We start from the raw sequence: 26,144 nt of genomic DNA, 5'->3' as shown, positions 1-26,144 counted from the left end.
AGATGATGATTAGGCGATTTAGGGACTATTATAAAATCAAACAACTTCATCATACCTTTGTGCACATCGTTCTAACAACCCCTTATACTCAGCAATTCTTCATTAATGAAAAATTCAGCCTCACAGCCTTTTTGGTTGCCAGCCCAGACTTCACAATTATAGGCATATACAGTATGCTGATACATAGTAAGTGTGCGCATGTTGGAGTTTGAGCCTCTGCTTGTCTTTGCAGGACGAATCGTATGTTAGAAAAGCAGTAAAGGACACTGTAGCAAAGGCAATGAAAGCTAGAATGTTTGTTTATCTTTACATGTTATTCAAAAGACATGCAGGGCAAATTTACCACAGTCACGCACCGACAGTTGTTTGCTTTCTGTTTGGCAGTGACTGGCAGCTCTTTTTATAATCAAAGCCGATTTAAAAAAAAAAAAGAAAAAAGTGTGTGTGTGTGTGTGTGTGTACATGTTTTACGACATCTGTATAATGATATAGGTAAGACAGGAATTACAAGAAGGTGGTAAAATATGAGGGCATTGGTGATTTCTTCAATTCTTAAAAAGCATATAAATTACGCTGAACGAGTTTATTTTCATAAAGTAATCTGCATACAGTTTCCTGTGATTTTTCGATTTAGGGATAGGATGGGTATTATGCCAATAGAAAATACATCATTTTACATTATACAGACCCCCTAGCTTTTCACGATTTATTATTATTATGTATATATATATTTTTTTTTTGGTTTTTTTTGTGATAAAATGACAGATTTTGGGATGGTAATTCCCAGAAATTTCCAGACAATTTTGCGAAATTTTGCGAAATTACATTTACCTTATTAGGTAGCCTACTTTGTTAGGTGTGTAATTTGATACAATGACAGAAACGGTAATGATTAAGCCAAAGAAATGTTGTATAACTCTTATTTTTATCCACGATCTTACTTTCTCTCTTTCAGATTTCACTCCCCGGAGTATCTGACATCATGTACCTAACTCTGTGTGTGCTGTGTGTGCATGCATGATCTAAAAACAGATCATCCAGAGCATTGACTAATACTGGTCTAAATTGCACCTTCATTTTAGGTCCTTAAGTGGAAACTAAAAAACACATGACTGAAAACCTTAAGGTGTTAGATCAATGCAGCAGCCACAATAACAAACAGTTCCTCAAAGACATAATTCTACTATTGTTCAATGAATCTGAATGTAAATTGCACACTAAACCTTAGATCATTATGTTTAGGAAATGCATTTATCGAAATCATTTTTATTTAAAAACTCACATACTAAATACTCTTTATTTTCTTTTAATAAATTAATGAATCAATCAATCAACCAACCAACAAACCAACCAACCAACCAACCCACCAACTAATCAACCAATAAACCAACCAACAAGGCAAGCAACCAACCACAACTAACCAACCCATCAAATACAGAAATGAACCCATTTATTTTTAAAATAAATAATTTATAGAAACAATGCTAAATGCAAGTAAAAGTCTTATAAAAAAAAAAAAAAAACATCTTTAAAATATACTTCACAAAATCAGTCAAATCATGTTCCATGATGATTCAGCGTATCATGTATTTTTATAATAAAAAGACAAACTAAAACATTTTTGAAAATGAGGAATATATTTTTCCTGAGGGACGTGATGAACAAGCAAGCCCTCACTATAGAGGGGTCGACACAAAGTGAGAAATGACAAACTAATCTATGTCAGTGGAATGAAGCTAACAAGCTTTCATTTATGACTCTATAAAATAGCAGAGAATGAATATGCGTTTCTGCACCCTGCGGAGGGATAAAGCTTAACACCACATTTTTACATTTATGATGGTGAGTCTTAGGAAATACAGCCTTTGTGTCTATAATATAGAGCAGATGTGGGTGGGCTTACTTAGGGCAAGGCCAAATAACTTCATTGTTAAAGGCTTAAAGGTGAAGTGTAAATGTTTCATTGTTAAAATACATATTCTTTCTCAAAGCAATGATGAAAAAGTATCTTAAACCATGAAAGAAAAGTTTGATTAATTACTTTAATCTATCTCTGGGGGTAGAAATAGACAGTAGAATAGCGTGGAAATCATCTGAATTATTAGGGTATTAAAAAGTTATGATATATTAAGGATACAGTATATAAAATACTAATATATAGGCGTAAGATTTAAAGAATATTTTCGATCTGCCCTTTTATCCCCAGTAAAAAAACTCTTGATTTTTTTTGTACTCTCTAATAAATTGTCAGCTTGAATACTTCTTAAAATTAAATTTATTCCTGTTACTGTATGCCAAAGCTGAATTTTCAGCACCATTAATTCAGTCTCACAGTCTTTCAGAAACTATGCTGATCTAGTGTTCAATAAATTATATGAAAATTAAATTAATTTTGGAGTGTCTCTCTCCAAAATTCATAATAAAGGTGAACTGGTAATGGTTATGGGAAGAGGTTTATCAACTATTAAGAGATGTGTAGATTTTTTTTTTTTTTTACCACAGTACTGTATCTCTAAAATTGTTCAGGCTATTGTTCTTTATTCTCTAGATTATTGTCCAGTGGTAAGGTCGGGTGCATCAAGTAAAGACTTAGAAAAAATGACAGTTAGTCCAGATTAGAGCTGCATGACTCGTTTTACACTGCAATAGAAGACTTAATATTATGAAAATGCATAAAACTTTAGGTTGGTTATTGGTGAAGGATAGGATAATTGTTTCTCTGCTGTGTTTCATAAGAAATATTTTTGTGACAAGAGTTCCAAGTGTATTGTACTGTCAACTTTTGTATAGTAATGCTTGTCATCATTGTAACACCAGGCATGCATTAAAAGGAAATAGTTTGCTTCTCATTTCAAAAACTAATGCAAAGCAACGGACTGTAATGTATAGAGCAGGGGTCACCAATCCTGATCCTGGAGGTTTAATGACAAGTTTAATGACCCCTGGTATAGAAGAATGAAAACATGGAATGAATCAGCTATCAGACATTACATGCTTTGTAACAAGTGAATGAGGTTTACAAAATTGTTTAAGAAATATTTAATTGCACAATATTAAGTGGATTGTTGATCTGGATGTTATGTATGAATTTTGTATTTTAATGTTTTTATTGGTCTTGTTATGAATTAATGTAATTTTGTTCAATGGACGCCAGAAAAAAATAGGCACTATCTTGGTAGTGGCTAATGGGGATCCTGATAAATAAATAAATAAATAAATAAATAAATAAATAAATATACATGAATAAATGAATAAATAAATAAATAATCAAACAAACAAACAAACAAACAAATAAATGAATAAATAAATAAATAAATAAATAAATAAATAAATAAATAAACTAACGAATGAACAAACAAATGAAAATGCAATAATAAACAAATTAAATAAATAAATAAATAAATAAATAACAACAACAACTATTATTATTATTATTATTATTATTATTATTATTATTATTATTATTATATGTTATTGTTGTTGTAGTTGTTCAAGATTTTGTCTAAAAAAGTAATGCAATTAATATTCTTTTGATCGCATTACATAAGAAGCTACAGTGTCATTCCAGTACCTTGTTTCATTACTGAGAAATGACATAATCATCTGTTTGAAGTCTGAAATGCCTTTCCTCTGATGCAATTTAAGTGAGGTTGTTAGCCACTGCATTAAGCTCAAAAGACTGACACCTCACACTTCATGATGAGAGATTCTTCTGTTAGTTCTTTCTGCTCTTGTGTGAGTGCTTTAACACTGAACTGCCTCTTGCATCACTGGTTTTATGCCAGCAGCGCTGCTCTGCTTTCTGTTTACCATTCATGTGTGCTGTCCGTGGTGCTGAATGTCTGACGCTAGTTTAACCAGAGCACAACAGCAGTGGACTTTTTGGCATTTGATGAAATAAACAGAAGAAAATCTACCTCAAAACCAGCTTGCTCCTGGCATGAAGAAATAGAAAGTCCTTTATCAAAGTGTGGCATATATTTGAGAAATATGATTCACAAGTTTACATGCACATCCGAAAAATAGCATTAAAGGGGTGATAAAAGTTGTAATTTGTATCTGTTGTTACTGTTCTATCATTCCAAACATTTATAACTTTATTATTATCAATCTTTCATATATTCATTCATTCATTCATTCATTCATTCATTTTCTTTTGTCTTTTTGTCTTTTGCCATTTTTATAAGGGGTCCCCATAGCAGAATGAACAGCCAACTATTCCAGAATTTGTTTTACACAGTGAATGCCCTTTCGAATGCCAGACTTTAGTAGTGGGAAACTCTCACACATACACTAATACACTACAGACAATTTGAAATTCCAACTGACTTAGCCAGGACTCGAGCCAGCGACCTTCTTACTATGAGTGATAACCACTGAGCCACTGTGCTACCGCATTATTTGTATTTATTTATGAATATTATTATGAATATTATTATTATTATTATTATTATTATTATTATTATTATTATTATTATTATTATTATTATTATTATTATTATTAATATTATTATTAAACATGTTTAATGATAATAAAATACATATTAACAAACAAATTATATAATAATAATAATAATAATAATAATAATAATAATATTCATAATAATATTCAAAATTGTATCCATTTATATGCATATATTTATTTTTAAATCTATACATTTAATTTTTTATTTATTTTAAATAAAGCATTTAAAGCTGTAATCAAATCTTAAGAAAACAAACAAACATACAAATAAATGAATAAATAAATAAATAAATAAATAAATAAATAAATAAATAAATAAATAAATAAATAAATAAATAAATAAATAAAAATGAATGAATGAATGAATAAATGTTCAATTGCTCACTTTATTTTGACCTAGACCTTCATTTATCAAGGGTTGCCACAATTAAATACATTTTAACACCTTCCAGCCATAATTCCAGCTAGATATTAAATAAAAATAATCATAATTGTATTTATCTCTATGCATATATTTATTTTTAACTTACTTTATTTATTTATTTTAATTTGTTTTCATTTATTTTCATATTTATTTATTTTATTTTATTTTATTTTATTTTATTTTATTTTATTTTATTTTATTTTATTTTATTTTATTAAATAAAGCATTTGAAGTTGTAATAAAACACATTTTAAGAAAAAACAAACAAATAAATAATTAAATAAATAAATAAGGTAACTGTAAATATAACATACAGTACACAATAAATTACGAAACAGAGCATATAATAATAAAACCTTTCATTCATTCATTCATTCATTCATTCATTCATTCATTCATTCATTCATTCATTCATTCATTTATTCATTCATTCATTCATTCGTTTTCCTTTGGCTTAATCTCTTTATATATCAGGGGTTGCCACAGCAAAATAAACCACCAATGAACCCTTCCAACTGCAACCCAGTACTGACATTTCACATACACTACTGCTAGTTTAATTTATGTACTACACCTATAGTGCATGTTTTTGGACTGTGGGGGAAACTGGAGCACCTGGAGGAAACCCACACAAACACAGGGAGAACATGCAAACTCCACTTAAAAATGCCAATGGGCTCAGCAGGGACTCGAACCAGCTGCCATCTTACTGTGAGGTGACAGTGCTAACCACTGAGCCACCATGTCGCCTCAAAATAAAACTAATTCAATCTATTAATAACATCCATAACAACAAAGTATTTTTCCCCCACAAAGCCATCAAGCCTATCCATCTGTAATCATACATCTGATTTAGTGATTAACTATGAAACCGAATCTATTCAATAAGAGGCATCACAGGGGTCATCTCAGCAGAAGCTGTCTAAATTTAGGCTCTCAGCAGGTGTGTGGGATTGGAGTGTGTCATTAAACCAGAGCAAAAACAATGAAAGAGAGATAATGAAGAACAGGTGGACATCTGGGAGGAGCATAGGATTGCCATGCCTGAATGAAACTCTCTCTCTTTATTCTCTCTCTTGCTTATTGTACATTCAGCTTTGAATTGTTTAGAGATGCAGCTAGAAGAAGAAAGCGCTGAGATTTTGAATCAGTTGAATTGGAATGGAAATAAAGATCATATTCACTCTACATGAAGCGGCTTCTTTTTATATAAATGGCCACGGGCTTATTTGCATGTGTCAGTTTTGAATCGCCAGGTGACTAATTTCACAAGCCGATAATGTTGTGGAGATAAAAGCGAGTATTCACTGTGCTATTGAGTGTTGTGTGTTTGGAGATCTATGCCAAGGCAGATCACTTCAAATGAAAATATGAGGCTTGCTTTTGTGGCTTAATCATATGCATAAAAATGCATTGCTCACTTCTGATTTGAATATACCCTTGTTTTATTTACCAATGATCAAAAACGCTGTCTGTCTTGGCTTTGAACATGCAGCTGGTGGCAGCACATGGGATCTGGCTATAGAAACCCAAAGACACGTTTGCAGATTTCACTTAAAGGATTATTTCACCCTAAAATGACAATTCTGACATTATCTTCTTGTCATTCAAATATACTGATTTGTTCACCATCAGAACACAAATTAAGATTTTTTATTTTATTATTATTATTTTATTATTATTTTTTAAATAAAATCTGAGAATCTCAATAGACAGCCTTGGTCCTCGGACATTCAAGTCCACAAAAGAAACAAAAAACTTTAGCAGTTTCCTTCGTCCTATTTTTATGTGCATTTTGGAATACAAAAACTGGAAATTTCCCGTGATCGGCAGTTCTGTGTGCGCAAATGTCTTCTTGACGGAAGAGGTCAGAGGTGAATGGCCACACTTGTTCAAACAGATAGAACAGCAACAGTAACTCAAATAACTGTTTGTTACAACCGAGTCATGAAGAAGAGCATCCCTGAACACACAAGCCTTGAGGTGGATGAGCTACAGCAGCAGAAGAACACACCGGGTGTCACTGCTGTCAGCTAAGAACAGAAAACTGAGGCTACAATTCGCACAGGCTCACCAAAATTGGACAATAGAAGATTGTAAAAACGTTGCCTAGTCTGATGAGTCTTGATTTCTGCTGCAACATTTGTATTGTAGTGTCAGAATTTGGCATTAACAACATAAAAGTATGGATCCATCCTGCCTTGTATCAACGGTTGAGGCTGGTGGTAGTGGTGTGATAGTGTGTGTGATATTTCCTTGGCACACTCTAGGACCATTAGTACCAATTGAGAATCATGTCAAAGCCACAGCCTACCTGAGTATTGTTTCTGACCATATCCATCCCTTTATGACCAGTCTGTACCCAACTTCTGATGGCTACTTCCAGCAGGATAACGCGCCATGTCATAAAGCTCGAATCATCTCAGACTGGTTTCTTTAACATGATGAAAATCAGTTCACTGTACTCAAATGTCCTCCACAGTCACTTGATCTCTCATGTACTTAAAGCATGCGAACACCAGCTAGCGGGAGTTTTCACAGACATCTTTAACCTCTCGCTCTCTCGGTCTGTGGTTCCCACATGCTTTAAGACAGCTACTTTTTTGCCCATACCGAAATTAGCTAAAACCACATGCTTGAATGCTTGTACTGCCCGCTCACACTCACCCTCTGCAATTTGCATACAGGAATAACCACCCACGAATGATCGCTTTCACCTTTCACACTGCTCTGTCTTACCTAAAAATCAAATACACATATGTGGACTACAGCTCAGCATTCAACACCATAGTATCTGCCAAGCTGGTGGTGAAGCTCCAGGCTCTGGGTCTAAACAGCTCTCTGTGCAACTGGATCCTAGACTTCCTGTCAAGCAGATGCCAGGTGGTCAGAATGAACAACATTACTCCATCCACACATCCTCCGCTCGTTCAACACCTGCACTGTAGAGAGCATCCTGACTGGCTGTATCACCATCTGGTATGGAAATAGCACCAGCAGCAAACGTAAAGGCCTACCTAGGATTGTGCGAACTGCTGGACGCAGCTGGATCAGCAACTCCAGCCACCTAAGAAACTTAGACTTTTAGACTTTTCTCTCTGCTACCCTCAGGCAGACGGTTTCGCAGCATCCGGTCACGCACCAGCCGACTGAAGGAAAGCTTCTTAGCTCAGACTATCAGGCTGATAAACACTTAACACACCTCACACAGACTCTTCCATACCCCTCACTGAACACCATCAATATGTAGCATGCACTGCACTTTAGCCAATCCATACTTGAAACAATACTGCGTACAACAACTATGTGGACACCTATTCATTGTACATATCGCTGTCAATTTTACATTGTCCTGTTTTTTTGGGAATATGCTGTTGTATTTTGCACTGTCTGTCTTTTGCACTGTCATTTTATTTGCACTGTCTGTATTTTGCACTGTTGTTGTATTTGCACTGTCGTTGTATTTGTATTTGTATCTGTATTTTGTACTGTCTGGAGCAAGCACCTTAGCTTTTCACTCATCATAGCACACATGACAATAGAAGTGATTTGATTTGATTTGATTTAATTTCAATCCAATAGAGCACCTTTGGGGTGTGGTGAAACAGGAAATTTGTGCAATTGACAACTGCGTGAGGCTATCACGTCAATATGGACCAAAATCTCTGGGGAATATTTCTAGAACCTTGTTGAATCTTGTTGAACAAAGGAATAAGGCAGTTTTGAAGGCAAAGAAGGGTCCTATCCAGTAAAAGTATGGTGTACCTAATAAAGTGGCCAGTGAGTGTACTGTATATTATTATATCCCAGAAAGCTGTGATTATAGTGCTGCAAAAAGAAAAAAGAAAAAGAAAAAAAAAACTTACTTTGTTGACCTATAACATCTCTTGAATATTAGGTCAGGTGCACTTTTACATCTATTGGCAGTATAGTGTATTGCCTTTAGTTAGCAGCAAAACATGCAAGGATGTTATTGCTCTAGTAAATGTGCTCGTGGAAACATGCCAGCAATGAATTATCTGACATGGAAGACATAGGTATTGAATGTATCAGGTTTCTATATTGTTAAGGTATTATATAGAACTTAGAAAATCCACATACTGTTTTACCAATTATGCTGAGGCATTTAAAACCACACCCAACACGAAAGGGAAAGCACAATAGATCCACAAGATATATAATATGAAACTTTATAATGATTTTTTTTCATGATCTGAGCTTGTAGAACAAGAACAATTTCATTATTTTATTGCATGATGCATGTTTTTGTGAAAGCTCCTAAGTTCAGTGTTATCAGAAAAGTCCATCCTCACACTTAGTGTTAGTTGGGTGTTTTTGAGGTAATTAGAGAAGATGGTGTTTTACCCTATTAGATTGACATCTTCTGGATCTAATTATACAGTTTGAGACAGCTTGTGCAGATACTGCAGTTCCAGACTGCTTCTATTGTTCGAGTGATCGACTAAGTACTCCTCTTCATAATGCAGCAGTTGGGTTCTGTCAGCGACATGAAACTATAAGTATTGCGCATGCAAAAATGACTTGCTTTATGTCTTTCTTTGCCTTCTTGACATTCTTTAAACCCTTTTTTTTTTATAAATGTACACAATGTGAATTCAGAGACAATGCAAATAAGAGATTCTTTGTGAAGTTCAGCTTCTATGATTTTAAAGGAAGTTATACAAAAGTGCAGATGTCAGTCAGTTTTTTCAGTGTTTAACTTGTTAAAAAAATATATTTGAAGGTTGCATGCTAATAATTTAATGTATTATAGACTGTGTAATTTATTATGTTGTAATATGCACTATAATGTAAGATAGCATAATATTTTATGTATAACAATATATTTTGTGAAAACTTAATTAGATGTTATGCTTGTTGTTGTTGTTGTTATTATTATTAGTAGTAGTAGTAATAGTAGTAGTAGTATTAGCATTAGTTTTTAGTAGTAGTAGTAGCAGCAGCAATAATAATAATAATAATAATAATAATAATAATAATAATAATAATAATAATAATAATAATAATAATAATAACAACAACAACAATAATATTAATAATAATGATAATAATAATAATAATAATAATAATAAAAATTCTTGCAATAATTATTTAGTATATTTAAGCAATAGTTTAATTGTTTTTTAGAGAACAGTTTAAGAAAAGTATTAATTTAATTATATGGAAAAAAAATGCTGTTTTGACACTAAACGTACACTAATTGTTAATTGTTCATATATATATATATATATATATATATATATATATATATATATATATATATATATATATATATATATATATATATATATATATATATATATATATATATATATATATATATATATATATATATATATATATATAGTGCTTGACATTAACACTGGCCAACCCTCCAAATGCGTTTTCATATCAGCTAGCTAGACAGACACCCCCATTTGCCACTTTGGCTGGTTGCAAATATTTTTTAAATTGCCAGTGCTGCCTCGTCCCTGAAAATTTTAGTTTTAGTTTGAAAAACCGTTTGCCAATATGCATCCAAATGTGCTTTTAGAATCGAGAAGCATCACGACTGATAACTGTTCGTGCAAGGAAAAGAAAGCAGGTGAACACACTCAATGAGAGAATAATCAGGTGTACGGTGAGACACAGGCGATCCTCACTCATTGACGTTGTGAGCAAAGCACAGTTGATGTGATGTGTGCGAGAGCTTAAAAGCTCCCTTTTCCTTGTGCAAAACAACCGTGCTTGGAAATGCAACTGGTGCGATCATTGAAATCGATTGCGGAAAAAAAGCGGTGCTCATACACCCACAGTCCTGTTGCTTTCAAGAGATCTCCAGATTTTTTGGATGCATCCTTTCACTATGGCACACAGAATGTTTTTCACTTACTTTCTTTTGCTTACAGTTATTTTTGTTTTGTATATGGTTTAATTTCATTCTTTAAAATAACATTGCTTTAAACTCTCCATTTATCTATAGTTACCTGATGATCTTGGACCTTTAGTCTGGACAAACTACTGTGTATGGTTGTAGATAAATAGTTGTTATAGTATAGTTGTTGTTTTTTTATGTCAATAGTTTTTAAAGAACATTTTTGTTGAATAAAGCCATATGAATAAAGCTATATTTAGCTTGTTTTGACAATTTTTTTTTTTTTTTACTTGTTGTGAGGAAATAATTAGTTTGGTGTGGCCCCTGAAAAAAATGTGTAAATCCTTAGTGTTGAGCCCTAAAGAGTCTTGTGAAATAAAAAATAATGTAAACTAACGAGGAGGCATGTGGACAAATTACAAAATGTAAATTTTTTTTTGTTTTTTTATCATACCAAAGTCAAATTTGATACATATAAAATATATTTTCCCAACATATATATGTATATATGTGTGTGTGTGTTTCTATATATATACATATATATATATATATATATATATATATGTATATTAATGGGTGTCAAATTAATTGTTTCTTCGGTGCACCACGATGCAGACGCGGACAATTCGGTATCGGTTCAGTAATAATCATAACCGGTTATTATGTACTGACGTCATTTATCTTCTATGCGCTATGTTGCGAGGGAGGTGAGCGCGAGTATTTACAACACTCAGCCAACTCAGGGCCGGCCCGTGGCAAAGGCACCATAGGCAAATGCTAAGGGTGCTGTATATCCAGGGGGGTGCCAGAAATGAGTGTGGTTCAGTTGGTTTTGTTTTCGATATTCCTGACACACATTCAGTTATAGACGGCATTAACTCAAAAAACTCTTACCCTAAAAAGATCTAAAGTGTGTTTCCTACAAAAAGACAAACCTGGTTATGTTTCACAGGTGTCTTTCTTTTTTTTCGCTCGACATTACGAGCACTGCTCCGTTTAAGCCCTCGCAATATGTGTTTAGCCGGGAGAGCTCGCGCTGAAAGGAGCTGTCCACACAAGAAATATGGCCACACACTAAACACAGGCAAAATAAAAAAAAGAAGGGAAAGAAATGGTGAATTTGCTCTCGTGGTCCTTCACTGTACATATCGATATATCGATCAGGTTGGCAGGCAGGTCGATCAATGTCAAAAAGGAGCACTGTGCTTTGAAGCTAATCTAAGGGCTGAATTCTCATGCCCAGATTCTTCAGTATTAAAGAAGATCGAGCCTTAGAAAAGTAACACCACGCAACATTCTCAATAACAAACACCCTTTATAAATGATGGAGTGATTTCAGGATGGAGTGGCACCATAGATCTGACCGGGGTTAAAGGAAGCATATCATAAAAACCTGACATTTTCTGTGTTTAAGTGCTATAATCGAGTCCCCGGTGCATCTACCAACCCTGAAAACACAATGAAAAACACAACAATCTATGTTGTGTTAAGCTTTTGTTAAGCCTTTTCTAGCAGCATGTGTTATTTCACAGTATTTCACTATACTAGTGAAATAGGAAGGGAATCATATAAATGAATGACCTTTAAACTTCATGCTTACACACAAAGCAATTGCAGTAGACACTATTTTTCTTCCCTCGCTGTAACAACTCTAGAAACCAGAAAAAAAAAGCATTACAAGTGTCCTGTTGTTGTACAATTAACATAAGAGTCTTCATAGACTGCCAAGAACTGCAACACAGGACATAAGTGAAAATACCTAGAAAAATACATAGAAAATACATGCTTCAGCCTACAATTATGTAAAACCGCAAAAAACATACTTTAACATAACCTTGACTCCTCTTTCTAGGTAAAATAAACTCTATGAGGCAATAGGTTTTGTTCCTTTTCATGCTATTGTAAGTTTCAGGGATAACTTATAAGCTAAGAAATTATTTGAAATTATAAACACCAAAAATAAATAGGACAAACCAATTAAATGGTATGTATGATTTGTAACCGGCGACACATTGTGTAGTTCTGTCGCCTCACAGCAAGAATGTTGCTGGGTCGCTGGTTTGAACCTCGGCTTAGTTGGCGTTTCTGTGTTTGCATGTTCTCCCTGCATTCACGTGGGTTTCCTCCGGGCGCTTCGGTTTTATGACATGCGGTACTGGTGGATTGGGCAGGCTAAATTGTCCGTAGTGTGTGTGTGGATGTGTGTGTGGATGTTTCACAGAGATAGGTTGCAGCTGGGAGGGCATCCACTGCGTAAAAACGTGCTGGATAAGTTGGCCGTTAATTCCGCTGTGGCGACCTCGGATTAATAAAGCAGACAAGAAAATTAAGGGATGATTCATAACCAAATACATTTTCCTCACTTATCTATCTTGTTCGGTAGCTCAATTTGTCCTGTGTTGTAATTGTGACACATAGCACTCAGGTTCGAGTACGGTAAAGCATGGTTCCACAAAAGAGATAAAAGTAATGTAAAATCAAGGTAAAATGTGACTACAATGAATCTGACTTCACCATTTGATGTATTTTGCTTATTTTTCCAAAAGCAAACACTTTTGTTGTTGTTGTGAGTGTACAAAAAAAGTAAACACCTTACAGAATCAAATGGTTATGCTGCACCCAAAATGGCACACTATACACTATGTACTTATGCACTTACACACTCAACAGCATAGTATATATATATGTAGTGTCATCCCAAATGGAACACTGTTTTTTTTTCACCAAGCGGAAATTCAAACCGTTTCCCTGATGATGTTTGATTTTTCCAGATTAATGAAATAAATGACAAAACTACCAAATAATACCTGCCATAAATATAATTGCTCTTGTATGAGAGTTCATACTTTCAAAATCCACAATAAATAAAGTAATCCAACATCGGTGTCTGAAAGCTCCATCCCTTCCTTTACGTGAGCAAAGCTTGAGTCATTGAATGCATGAAGTGTCTAACATTCCACACTTCCTTTTAATAAGTGCATCATCCAGGTATTTAAAGTGCACTTGTTCTTTTTATGTGAGTTTTCAATGTGAATGCACTACTTACACTGTTTATACAACAAAATGGTATAGAGTAGTGCATAAGTATGCGATTTGAGATGGATCTTTAGTGTATTTTGCGCTGATAATAAAAAAAAGTTTGTCACACAGGTGTGATCTGGCAACCTCAGAGGGTTAAAAACACTATTAATTGTTTAGGTAAGGGCTTCTTCTCGCGGATGTGCACAAGAAAGATCTGTATTAGAAACATACAACATAAAACTTAAACTAAGTAACTTATTTTAGAAATGTAGACAGCACCCTCTAGTGGATTTATCATCTAAAATGTGCAACAGAATGTCTAGATAGCAATGTGTTTAATATTTATTTATATATATATATTTTTTTTCTTTTTTTGTAAAAGAATAAGGCTCATATTTACAGTGAACATGGTCTAAACATCTCAGGCATGCATATTGTAATATATGCATAAGATATTGTAGATTAATTTAATTAATTAATTAATTAATTCATTTATTTATTTATTTATTTATTTATTTATTTATTTATTTATTTATTTATTTATTTATTTATTTATTTATTTGTTTGTTTGTTTTTTTTGTTTGTTTGTTTGTTTGTTTGTTTGTTTGTTTGTTTGTTTGTTTGTTTGTTTGTTTGTTTGTTTATTTTTATAAGAAAATGTCTAATATTGCTGGTAAATAGTTATATATTTGTCATTATATACTGTATTTTACACTGGGCTTTTTTTTTAACAGTGAGGGTCAGTTCAACACTGTTTCTGAAGTATGGGTCAATAACAAAACTTTGTGTTCTTCCTGTCCAAAACATCAACGTCACTTCATATGTCGAGAATGTTTCCAAATTCCTTTTCAGAATGTGTTTGCTATGCTGTGTGGCTTATGTGTCACTGTGTTGACTAAAAATGTTCACCACATGCCTAATTTATAAATGCACAATTATTCGGCATTATACACGCAGGTAAATGTCTTTTTTTATGTTTTTGGTAAATATTAAATTATCCCAAATATGAATAGGTGCATTTCAATCAAGTCATTAGAACACTTAAAGTAAACAAGGCAAACAAATAACTGATTAGTCACATGGGTGTAATGTTTATTATTTTAGAGTTTATTCTGCAAATACATTTTTATTAAATTTCCAGAAAAAGCTAAAACGGAACATATAATAATAATAATAATAATAATAATAATAATAATAATAATAATAATAATAATAATAATAATAATAATAATAATAATAATAAAATAATAATAATATTAACAACAACAACAACTTCCCCTATAGGTGAACAAAGTGGCAGAGAAAAGTTGTTGCTATCAAAACATTGTGTACTTTACTAAGCCAGTTTCATGACGAAGAAATTGATCCAATAAGCCTATTGATGGAACATTTGCCAAGAAATTGCATTCTTCTTTTTAAAAGTCTTTAGTAATATTTCTAAACTTCAAAAATACAGTATTTTACTTTAAGACATTTATTTTAAAACACTTGAAATTGAGTTATTTTATTTTTATTTTTATTTTTTTAACTTGTTGATGTGTTTTGCCCATCCCTGTTCTGTGCAATATGTAGGACAGTATGCCATATGTTCACACTGGTGTTTTATTTAGACCACAGCACAAGCACTGTTGTGGAAGAGCATGTTTGGGTCAGTAGGAACAAGAAGATACTGAATCAAGTGATCCACAGCATGCACCCCAGTGAATGCATCAACACACACACATACATACACACACCTGGCACCCTGAACACATTTATGAACACACATTCTCTGACAGGCCCAGTATTATATACAGCAGCACTTCTCACTGAACTCATAAACATTTGACTTTTGGCATATTTCATTTCATATTTCCTCAAGTCTGCGTTTACACCTGCTAGTACCATCTGTTTGGCTGATCCGATCAGAAGTAAACAGTACTAAATATAGCTGTAAATAAATGTCAGTCATCTCATCTCAAGTCAAAACAAGACTAAAAATCGTTAGGTTTTTATGACTCAATGTGCATAAACCAACAGATGTTGATGAGATATTTTCACAACATTGCAGAAATGTTATTGTATGATGTTTTTAGTAGAATGTGCCTGTGTTTTAATTTAAATTTATGTTAGACATAAATAATGATGACATTGCTTTGATGTTCTTGACAATACTACTACTAGTAAGTTATATGTATTTATATGTATGGCCAAACACCAAAAGCGCTTCATAATCATGAGGGGGCTGGCAGTCTCTCCGAACCACCAATAGTGTGCAGCATCCACTTGGATGATGCGACGGCAGCCACAGGTCTATGGTGCCAGTGTGCTCAGCACACACCAGCCATTGGTGGAGTGGAGAGACAGTGATACAGCCAATTCGATCGATTGGAATGATTGGGAGGCCATAATGGGTAAGGGCTGATGGAGGGCATTTGACTTGCAATTGCTACTACTACTACTACTACTGCTGCTGCTGCTGCTGCTAATAATAATGCTAATAATACCAGTTTATTCATATATGGATGATTTATAGCAAATATATATATAATTATAACACATTACACTTAACTTAATATAGGAAAATTATACTTAATTGAAGTTCATTTGTAACATGACATGTAAGTAATATCGACGTTACTTTAATTCATTTTCATTCATTCATTTTCTTGTCGGCTTAGGCCCTTTATTAATCCGGGGTCGCCACAGCGGAATGAACCTGCTTACCATGCAACCAACTTATCCAGCAAGTTTTTATGCAGTGGATGCCCTTCTAGCCGCAACCCATCTCTGGGAAACATCCACACTCACATTCACACACACATATAATATGGACAATGTAGCCTACCCAATTTACCTGTACCGCATGTCTTTGGACTGTGGGGGGAAACCGGAGCACCCGGAGGAAACCCATGCGAACGCAGGGAGAACATGCAAACTCCACACAGAAATGCCAACTGAGCCGAGGCTCGAACCAGCGACCTTGCTGTGAGGCAACAGCACTACCTACTGCGCCACTGCTTCGCCCCACGTCACTTTAAAGTTTCTGACAAAAGTTTATTTATTTATTTATTTTTATTTTTTATTTTTTTTGGAAACACAGGCTGTGACATTTCAAAGCTGTATAACGGAACGTCCATGAAAGGCATTTTTTTCACAGGATCTAGAATGTGTTATTTTGATTTTACATTAGGTTGAATGTAAAGTAAACAGAAACTACAAAATAATGTAATGTTATTAACGAGATGAAATATTGTTTGATTCATTTTACTCAGCTGTTTCTTCTTTCTTGTTTTTTTTTTCGATTGTAACTGTATCAAATAATCGGTTTCTGTATGTTCTTTGTTTTAGGACAGTCCACTGGTCTTACAGTCAGACCGCAATGTGACAGTGAATGCACGGAATAATCTTGGCCAGCTGACAGGACAGCTCACTGTGGGTGAGTGGCAGTTTTTAAGCTATATTTTCATGTGTTTATGTTGATTTATATTAAGTTTCATTTATGGCTCCTGTTTGTTTTTGTTTTTTTTTGTTTTTTTCATGTACAAATATATTGTCTTTATAGTTTCTCCAAATCCCCCACCCCCTTTTTAACCTGCTAATTTACATGAAGTTAATTAAATTTGAAAGAGAAAACAAAGCTCTTTGTTGACAGTTTAAAGAAATCATCAGCGTTAGTAAGTTGGCAGCAAACATAACATTAGTCGCAGTTGCTTTTATTGACTTTCTTGATAGCGTTTAAGTAATTGACACTGCCTAAATAGACTGTATTATACTTATAATAAACTGGATGAACTCTGGTGGTGATTCCTATCCAAAACAGGGTTTTATAGTTATATGGGCCTTTGTTTTGTTTAATTCTTGTCGTCTGTCTGCCGTCCATTATTTTGTGACAGGCATTTTCTGTTATTTAAAGTGTTTAGGTGTTCACGTCACTTCAGTTTTTGTTCTCTTGCTCTGATTTGTTGCTTAATAACTAATCAGAGTGCTTGGTTCAGCCAATGTCATAGGTTTTGCTGCCATTTATGGAAATACAGGAAACTATTTAAACTGGACGATAGTAGGTTAAAATAGTAAAATACAGGATATTCTCAGTAATACTTGATGTGTTCACAGTGGATAGATAGGAAGGGAGGGAGGAACGGACAGATGGATGGAACAATGGATAAATGGATTTTAAAAGTCAATGCTGTGAACATCACATCCTTTTGGAAATTGTTTAGTTGATCATGTTGAGCATCCAATTTCAACCAATATGTGGACGACTTCTGATGTTTTTCCATTTTTTGTGTTTTTTTGCATCAGACATTCAGACAGTTTTCCATTAGCCTTACGTCTGAGTCTGACAATACTCCCTTTCACACAGTCATTCCAGTGATTTTGCCATAAAATTACCCGAATAACTTTGCTGGTAAATTACAAAATGTGCAGTTCATACAGGCAACAACATTTTTATTTGATGTTTTTTTACAGAAAAGAACCGTTCACACATACATTCCAAAATACCAGTAATTTCTTTAACATTATTAACCATAAATGACCTCTGAATGGCTTTGCTAGTATTTGTAAACATGTAGGGGGTCAGTCTTTTTACAGATTTCATTTTTGTTTCAAACTTTGACATTCATATATCTGCTTTTGTCAAGAGTAAGAAAGGCATGGTTTGCATTAAAAACACAAGTCTATGATGATTTTCAGCCTTTCAAGACAAACCAACCCAGCAGGCACAAGACGTCACCATGTCAAGATTGACGTTGTACGCCAACATCGTGGGCACATTGCATTTTGTTTGGAGTTGAAAATTAGGTTAACGTCAGAACCCGACCTCAGGCTGACATCAATGTCAAACGTCCAACCTAAAAACAACCAAATATCAACGTCTAATGATGTTACAGCTTGATGTGGTGTGGACGTTACCACTGTGACGTCTATCAGATGTTGGATTTTAGTTGCCATGCCCGATGAATTAATGTCAGTATTTAACATTAATATGAAGTTGAAGATTTTGACTCAACGTTGGATTCTGGTCACTTATCAACTTAAAATCAACCAAATATCAACACCATTTGATGTAATTATTGGACGTCTTAATAACATGTAATATTAGCTTTTTATGATGTTGCGTGCCTCCTGGGAAAATACTGAACTATAGGGAAGAAAGTGCTGCTTGCATCCAAAGGCAGAGTTGCTAACCGCAGCTAAAATAAATAAATGTATAAGTTATATTGCTTCACAGAGGCCTACAGTATGAGATACACTGGTAATTCTGAGGATATTTGGTTAAGTGTTTTGAACAATTTTGATAAAGTGATGTGGGCAGAACACTTTCGAATTTCAAGAGATTTGTTAGTGCATGTCGTAGAGGAAGACCCTCTTTGGAACGAAATACTTCTGCGGTTGTACCAATTCTTTCTCCGGTTGGCAAAACACACTTCTGTTCACACACATGAGCATGTCACACAATTAAAAGCAACGCTTGCAGTCAAACTCACACCAGTTTATAGCAAGGATTGTAGCGATTATTTTTCCACAGTTGACACTAAAAAAAGAAAATAGAAGCATTGTATGAGTGTAAATGTGTCATCGGCATCAGATAGTTCTAATTGGCCGGCAGTAGACATCTCACCTAGGCGCATTTGAACCTGCACACATTCATAGCGGCAACATTTATTAATTTATTCATTTATTCATACATATTTGGGCAATTTACTGTTACAACTGGCAAATTTTCCAGTATTTTCCAAAAAGGGCCTGATTAAACATTAAATGTTTAACTCAGTTTACCAGCTGTTTTCTGAAAAAGTCAGTACGTGTTAAAGGGGCTAATTGCTGGATTCATGCTGGTCTAACTGATGAGCAGTCAATCCTAGGTTTAGGTCATATGCAAGGAAAAATTCATGGACATTTCCAGAAAAAAACCAGTAACACTTTATTTTGATGGTCCATTTGAGTATTAGCAGACTGTCTGCTTAATATCTGTTGATACTGCTCCTTCAACAGACATTTAACTGACTATACACTCTCAGAAATAAAGGTACGCAAGCTATCACTAGGGTGGTAAATTTACAAAAGGTACAATTTTTACCTTAAAAGGTCCATAATAATACCTCAAGGGTACATATTATTACCTCAAGGGTACATATTAGTACCTAAAAATTATAAAAGTGTTTTTCTTAAATTTGTAGGTACTGCTATATACTTTTGAGGTACCAATATAGACCCTTCAAGTACAAATGTGTACCTGTTGAAAAGGTACCAACCCAGCAGGTCGCGTACCTTTATTTCTTAGAGTGTAAAAAACTTTGCAAGTACATGTCAACTTACACTAGCCCCAACTTAACAGTCTACTTTTAATCTAATGAAAATTAGTTGGCATGTAGATGCAGTGTAACTTAAGTTCAACAAACATACCGTCAAAATAAAGTGTAACCGAAAAACCCAGGCGCTAATGCTTCAGACCGGTGTTTTTTTTTTTTTTTTTTTTTTTTCTCAGTAGGAGCTCAGTTTTACCATGATGTTTGAGAAGACAGCGGGCTTTATTTTGGGACCTGCTGCCTGCCTGTTGGGCTCAGGACCTCCATCAATTACAATGCAGCCACAGGGGTTTCTGGAGTTCCCTTGTTTTCTGCTGTTTTCCAGAGAATCTTCTTCCCTTGTCAGGGATTTATATTTATTTTATTCTATACTTTTCTCCACTCCAGGGTATGCATAGTGTTTATGTTTGTGTGTGTTTGTGTTGGTGTGTGTTTGTAAAGAGCTACCTGACTCAGACTTAGCTGTAAGATCAGAGCAGAAGAAACCACCCCTAAAGCTAGCAGAAGATGCTCTCGCTGAAATGCATGCTCACACAGATCACAGCTTTGCTGAGCAAAGGAAAACAGAGTAAACAACAAACACACACGTTTGCCCTGTATTAGTAGCAGTCAGTGTTGTTGGTGTTGTAAGTTAGCACTGAATTGCAAGGATTGAACAGAATTCAGAGCTGACTAAATTGCTCCCATTTAGTACATAAATTGCAATTTTAATTGTTACACAAAACAAAAATTTCAATTGTCCTTTTTATCTCAAGTATTATTGTAGTACAAATAATTTACAATATTGTGAATAATGTTTGCTTATTTGTTTGTTTGTTCATGCATTTGTTAAGTTGTTTGTTATTTACAAACTGTTATAGGTCTGTTTTAAGACAAGGCAAGTTTATTTATATAGTACATTTCATTCACAATGGTAATTCAAAGTGCTTTACATAAACAAGTATAAAATAAACAAGAAAAAAAATTATTAAAATAATAAAAAATTATTGAAACAGATTAAAATGTGTTAATTTATTTATTTTTTATTACATTACAGTAATCCATGACAGTAATCCACCTTGCTGCTGATTAAAGCATGAACAAGTACTCATTGGAAACAATATTTTATTTATATTATTTCAACTTTTTTATTTAGCTTTTGCTATGGTTGTGTGCTTTGTTTGCATGCTTGTTTGAGTTTATTAGGTGGAGCTTGCGAACGGCTTGCCCGGATTGGATGACACAGGTGACGTCATTGGGAGTCCCTTTTTGTACAATGGCAGCTATTTCTTTCTCTGGCTGGCTGGCGTGTTAACTTTTAATTCTGTAGTATTCGTAATGTGTTTTAGTCTATTTTGCATAATTTGTTCAGTTGTTATTTTGATACTTTGTTTATTTTTGCAGGTAGTGGAATTTAACTTTCATAGTCACATTTTGTTATTTATTTAGTTTAGCAAGGGAAGCAGGGGCCCGGAAGATTTACCTACTTTTATTATGTTTTCATAGGAGCTACGTAAGATCTCTACTGGAAAAACACCTGTAGTCAGGGAACTGTTTTTGTTTAGCTGCCCTACCTCCATACTGTTTTAATTATTATTTTTGTGTCTTCTTTTAAGCTTGATTTGATTGAGATTACATATATTGATGAGGATGTTAATTTGCCATATTCAATCATTTGTGTCTTTTATGTGCTCAGCTTAAATCCTGAATTTAATAATAGAGCCAGTTTTGGATTTTGGGCTGAAACACAGACATAATGGCAGAGCTCACATATAAATATTTTTTTTAAATATCCTTGATGTGCAACAGATGAGGGGAAGTCTACACATTTAAGTAATTACTTTGATAAAGCTTTTATAAAATATTTATATTATTAAAACATGTTAATGGCATTATAAGGAAGCTGTATATGTAATTTAATTTTAATGTATTTCATTTTTTAGTATTTTATTTTGATTGCTTTTCGAAAACTTTGTAGTCATATGCTGCATCTTTTTTTCTAATGTGCGCATATGTCTTTAGAAGTATAAATAAAGAATAGACAAATCGTAAATTTAGCATCTGTTTTCCTAATAAAGCCCAGCCAGCATAATCTTACTCTTATGGCCTGTTTTATGATTAATGCATTGAATTAACATGAAATCTCAGTCTTTTTGGTCCCCCATGGTGCTCAATTTAATTCTCAACAGGGCCAGAAATTAAACAATACCAATAAAGGCGATTATAATTCACCAGATATGTACTGTTGCCCCCATAGTGCTTTCTTTTTTGTATCATTTGCTTAATATTGATTTAGTTTCACTTAAGACACCATAGTGGCCTGCTGTCAGATATCTGTGTGTACTGGCTGTTGTGTACTGACTGATGTTGATTGTGTAACTGATGTCATTGTGATGTGACATCATGTATATAAAATAAATCATAATTTTGACACCAGCACAGATTGTTAAGCAGATGCTGTGTGAATTTTCTTACACACTGAGAGTTTGTTACCAAATTGGAGCCAATGTGTCCTCCATTTCCCCTTTCTGACATTACCCACTCTGTGCGGGTCTATTGCCTTCAGGCTTGTTCGACATTGTCTGGACATTTAGGGAATTTCATCACAAGGATTAACTTCCAAACATGCATCAAAAGTTATACTGTTTCACCTCTTTCTCATGCACTTCTGTTCACTGTTTGTTTCTGTCCTCTCCTTGTTCTTTTGTCCCTGAAACCACTCACATACATACATACATACAGGGCTGGGCAAAAATACATTAAATGTAACTTTAAAATAACATACTAAAAACCTTAATTTTAGAATAACAGCCTCAAATTTATCAAAATAAAATACAGTACTCAAGTAGCAAAGAATTCTGGCCCAGATTTGGCATATATCTGGACCAGCAGGCATTCATCCGGCACAAGCGTACAGCATGTGGGCCAAACATGGGCCTGGTTTGGCAGAGGTGGCACTGTCTTTAAGGTGGCACAGAATACTTGGGCCAGATATCAAATGTAGTATTTGTTCCAGATGTTAATAATTGATATTTTGGGCCAATATAAGTTTGGCCTGTCTTGACCCACATTTAAAATTTATTTTTATTATTTTCAAATAGAAAAAAAAAAAAAAAAACATTCAGGATGCTTCGAGAATAGCACGCCTACACAGCAATGCTTCGTGGGTTTATTAATTTCATTGCAGTTGTGACACACCAACCTATCTGGCCCGGTTCAGGGTCAGTTATGGGTTATTGTCTTGGCTAAGACTTGGCCCAGATATGGCCCAAGATTGACCCTTTTCTGGAAGCCAGACTTGGTCCAGTCATGTATTGTGGGTGTGTGTGGGCGAAGCAAAAGCTAATTGTGTGGGCCAGATCTGAGCCAGAGATATTTTGCTTTGTGGGTATTTTGTATTTTAAAAAATACTACAAATTACTTTTACAAAGTAGGGTGAAATTTATTTGCGAATCTTCCATCAATTAGACATATTTGATCAACCCCTTCCCCGATAAACTGACTTGAAGTAAACAATGTTTAAAAGCAAATGTGGTCAGTAAAATCTCAATGTAAAATCTGTATTAGGAGTTTTTGATTATTAAATATTTGTGTTTCATATTATATGATATCTTAAGGCTTACATCTTTACTCTTCTTTAACTATACAGTGGACCTACAGAACAACTACTGGCATTTTAAACAGCCAATGAAGTACCGTAGGACTCGCCGTTGTAGGACTTATTTTTATGTGATTTGTTTTATTGACATAAATTTGGCATCAGCAATCCATCCAGAACTGCTATTATTACTCCTAAGATTATATATATATATATATATATATATATATATATATATATATATATATATATATATATATATATATATATATATATATATATATGTGTGTGTGTGTGTGCGTGCGTGCGTGCGTGCGTGCGTGCGTGCGTGCGTGCGTGCGTGCGTGCGTGCGTGCGTGCGTGCGTGCGTGCGTGTGTGTGTGTGTGTGTGCGCGTGCATGTGTGTGTATTTGTGCATATTGTTACATTTCCACTGCCCTACGACTTTATATTTAATTTAATTTAATTTAATTTAATTTAATTTAATTTAATTTAATTTAATTTAATTTTATTTTATTTTATTTTATTTTATTTTATTTTATTTTATTTTATTTTATTTTATGCATGTGTAGATAAACAAATATTAAAGTAATTCTTTCTTTTTTACATTATTTTACACAACATTAAGCAGAAGCTATTTGAATTTATTAACTTTTTTTTTTTTTTTTTTTTACTTGAGTTTGTTACCAAATTGGAGCCAGATTTATTGCCTTCAGCCCTGTTCGACATTGTCTGCACATTTAGGGAATTTCATTGCAAGGATTAACCCCTAAAGAGCTAGCAAAGTTATACCATATCACCTCTCGCCCATGCGCTCCTGTTCACTGTTTGTTTCTCTGCTCTCCTTGTTCTCTCGTCCCTGAACCCACTCGATGCAAGAACATTAATCTTCCAACAGAAATTGTATAGAGGTGCTGAGAGCCAGAGAGCTGGTCCGTCCTCTGATAGCTTGGCCCAGGAGTGCAGAGGTCTCTGTTTTTATAATACGGCCCATAAGTTTAGTTGATTGATGCACCGCTGCGTTGTAGTGAGCGTGAAGCAGGAGCTCTGTGATCATGACTTTATCCTGTGTTCATAAGGGAGTCGCTTAAATATCTGAGAGCTGTAGTCTGTCATGGTCTTCGTGGCTTTAGGCCCAAAACTCTCAACCTTGGAGTCGCAGCCTAGCATAAGGTCATTGGAATATGCAAATGGTGTCTCAGACAATTTATGTGACCTGTATATTATTCAGGGAAAATATGCTTAAGTGTTTCCTCAACTTTGTGCACTATGTCCTAGGGCTTGATTTTTATTAAAATGATCTCATAACATTTTTGTTAAAGTGTACTGTATGAAGGTCACGTTAAAAGGATAGTTCACCCAAAAGTGAAAATTAGCCGTTAATTTACTCAGCCTTAGGATATCTGAGATTAGGTGACATTTTTCTTCAGTGGAGCATTAATGAAGATTTTTTTAAGCTGAAATTGAGGTCCTTGGTGATTTATGATATGCAAGCTAATGATGACCAGCACTTTCAGATTTAAAACAAAGTACACACTTTTAAAAAATAGCCCGTTATATGTGTGTGTGTGTATACATTCACACTATTAGGTGTCCTGTTAGGTAAATGTTCAATTATAGACTTGGACACCGGTAAGATGGAATATAAATGTCATTGTAAAATGGCTTTAATGTTATTTGTGATTTTTTTATAAATATATATTACAAAGGCAAAAATGATTGGGTCATCTAGAAGTATTTGATGATAAGTCGATATATTAATTATTGTTACAGGCCTAGGTAAAGGCAAACTAAATTAATACCCACGGCTTCTGATAACACATTGAGACTGTAAATCAATTGTTTGGTGCAAGAAACTAAACAGTATTTATTAGTATAACTATACCTTATTACCTGGCCTGAACTGACCTGAACCGGATTCATTTTTAGATGAAAATTTGGACCTGAGGCAGATATGATGAAATTAGACCTGAGATGGACCCGACCCAACTGCAATACTGCAGTTAGTCAGGAAAAAAAAAAAAAAAAGTCCTGCTGTACAGCTGATTGATTTGTCTACTCTTCCATTTATTTTCTTATTTAAAATTTATTTAATATATCATTACTTATTATTAAAATTCATTATTGTAATATAAATATTTCTGAGTTCTTCTTTTAATTGGGACCACTGGATTTGAAATGCAAGTGTGATAGTTTTTAAAAAAAATAAACCGATAGCTTAAATTATGGATTCATTAGTGTAGTTTTCAATGTTCACCTCATCTTTAGTTAAGAAATTAAACATATAATAATAATAATAATAATAATAATAATAATAATAATAATAATAATAATAATAATATACATTTTAAAATATCAGTTTAGGTCACAATCCATGCTGTTAACTACTGATTGATAGTTAAGTAGTAGTATGATCTTATTCTGCATTCTTAATCCTAACCTAAACCTAAACTCAACTTCTTTACTAACAGACAGATGTTAATGTTAAT

General features: G+C 33.9%; 1 protein-coding gene across 7 annotated transcripts in view; it reads left to right on the top strand.

The window, feature by feature from the left end:
- sgcz (sarcoglycan zeta) overlaps positions 1-26,144 on the top strand; it is a 506,688-nt gene that overhangs the window by 358,167 nt on the left and 122,377 nt on the right. For all 7 annotated transcript variants that reach the window (XM_073950195.1, XM_073950194.1, XM_073950211.1 and 4 more), the window contains exon 4: positions 17,116-17,203. In XM_073950195.1, coding sequence (XP_073806296.1) covers positions 17,116-17,203 — 88 coding nt within the window. The remainder of the gene's footprint in view (positions 1-17,115; positions 17,204-26,144) is intronic.

This window comes from Danio rerio, chromosome 1 (genome assembly GCF_049306965.1).
Source record: "Danio rerio strain Tuebingen ecotype United States chromosome 1, GRCz12tu, whole genome shotgun sequence".
Taxonomy (NCBI): domain Eukaryota; kingdom Metazoa; phylum Chordata; class Actinopteri; order Cypriniformes; family Danionidae; genus Danio; species Danio rerio.
This window is presented reverse-complemented; position numbering and strand designations above follow the sequence as displayed.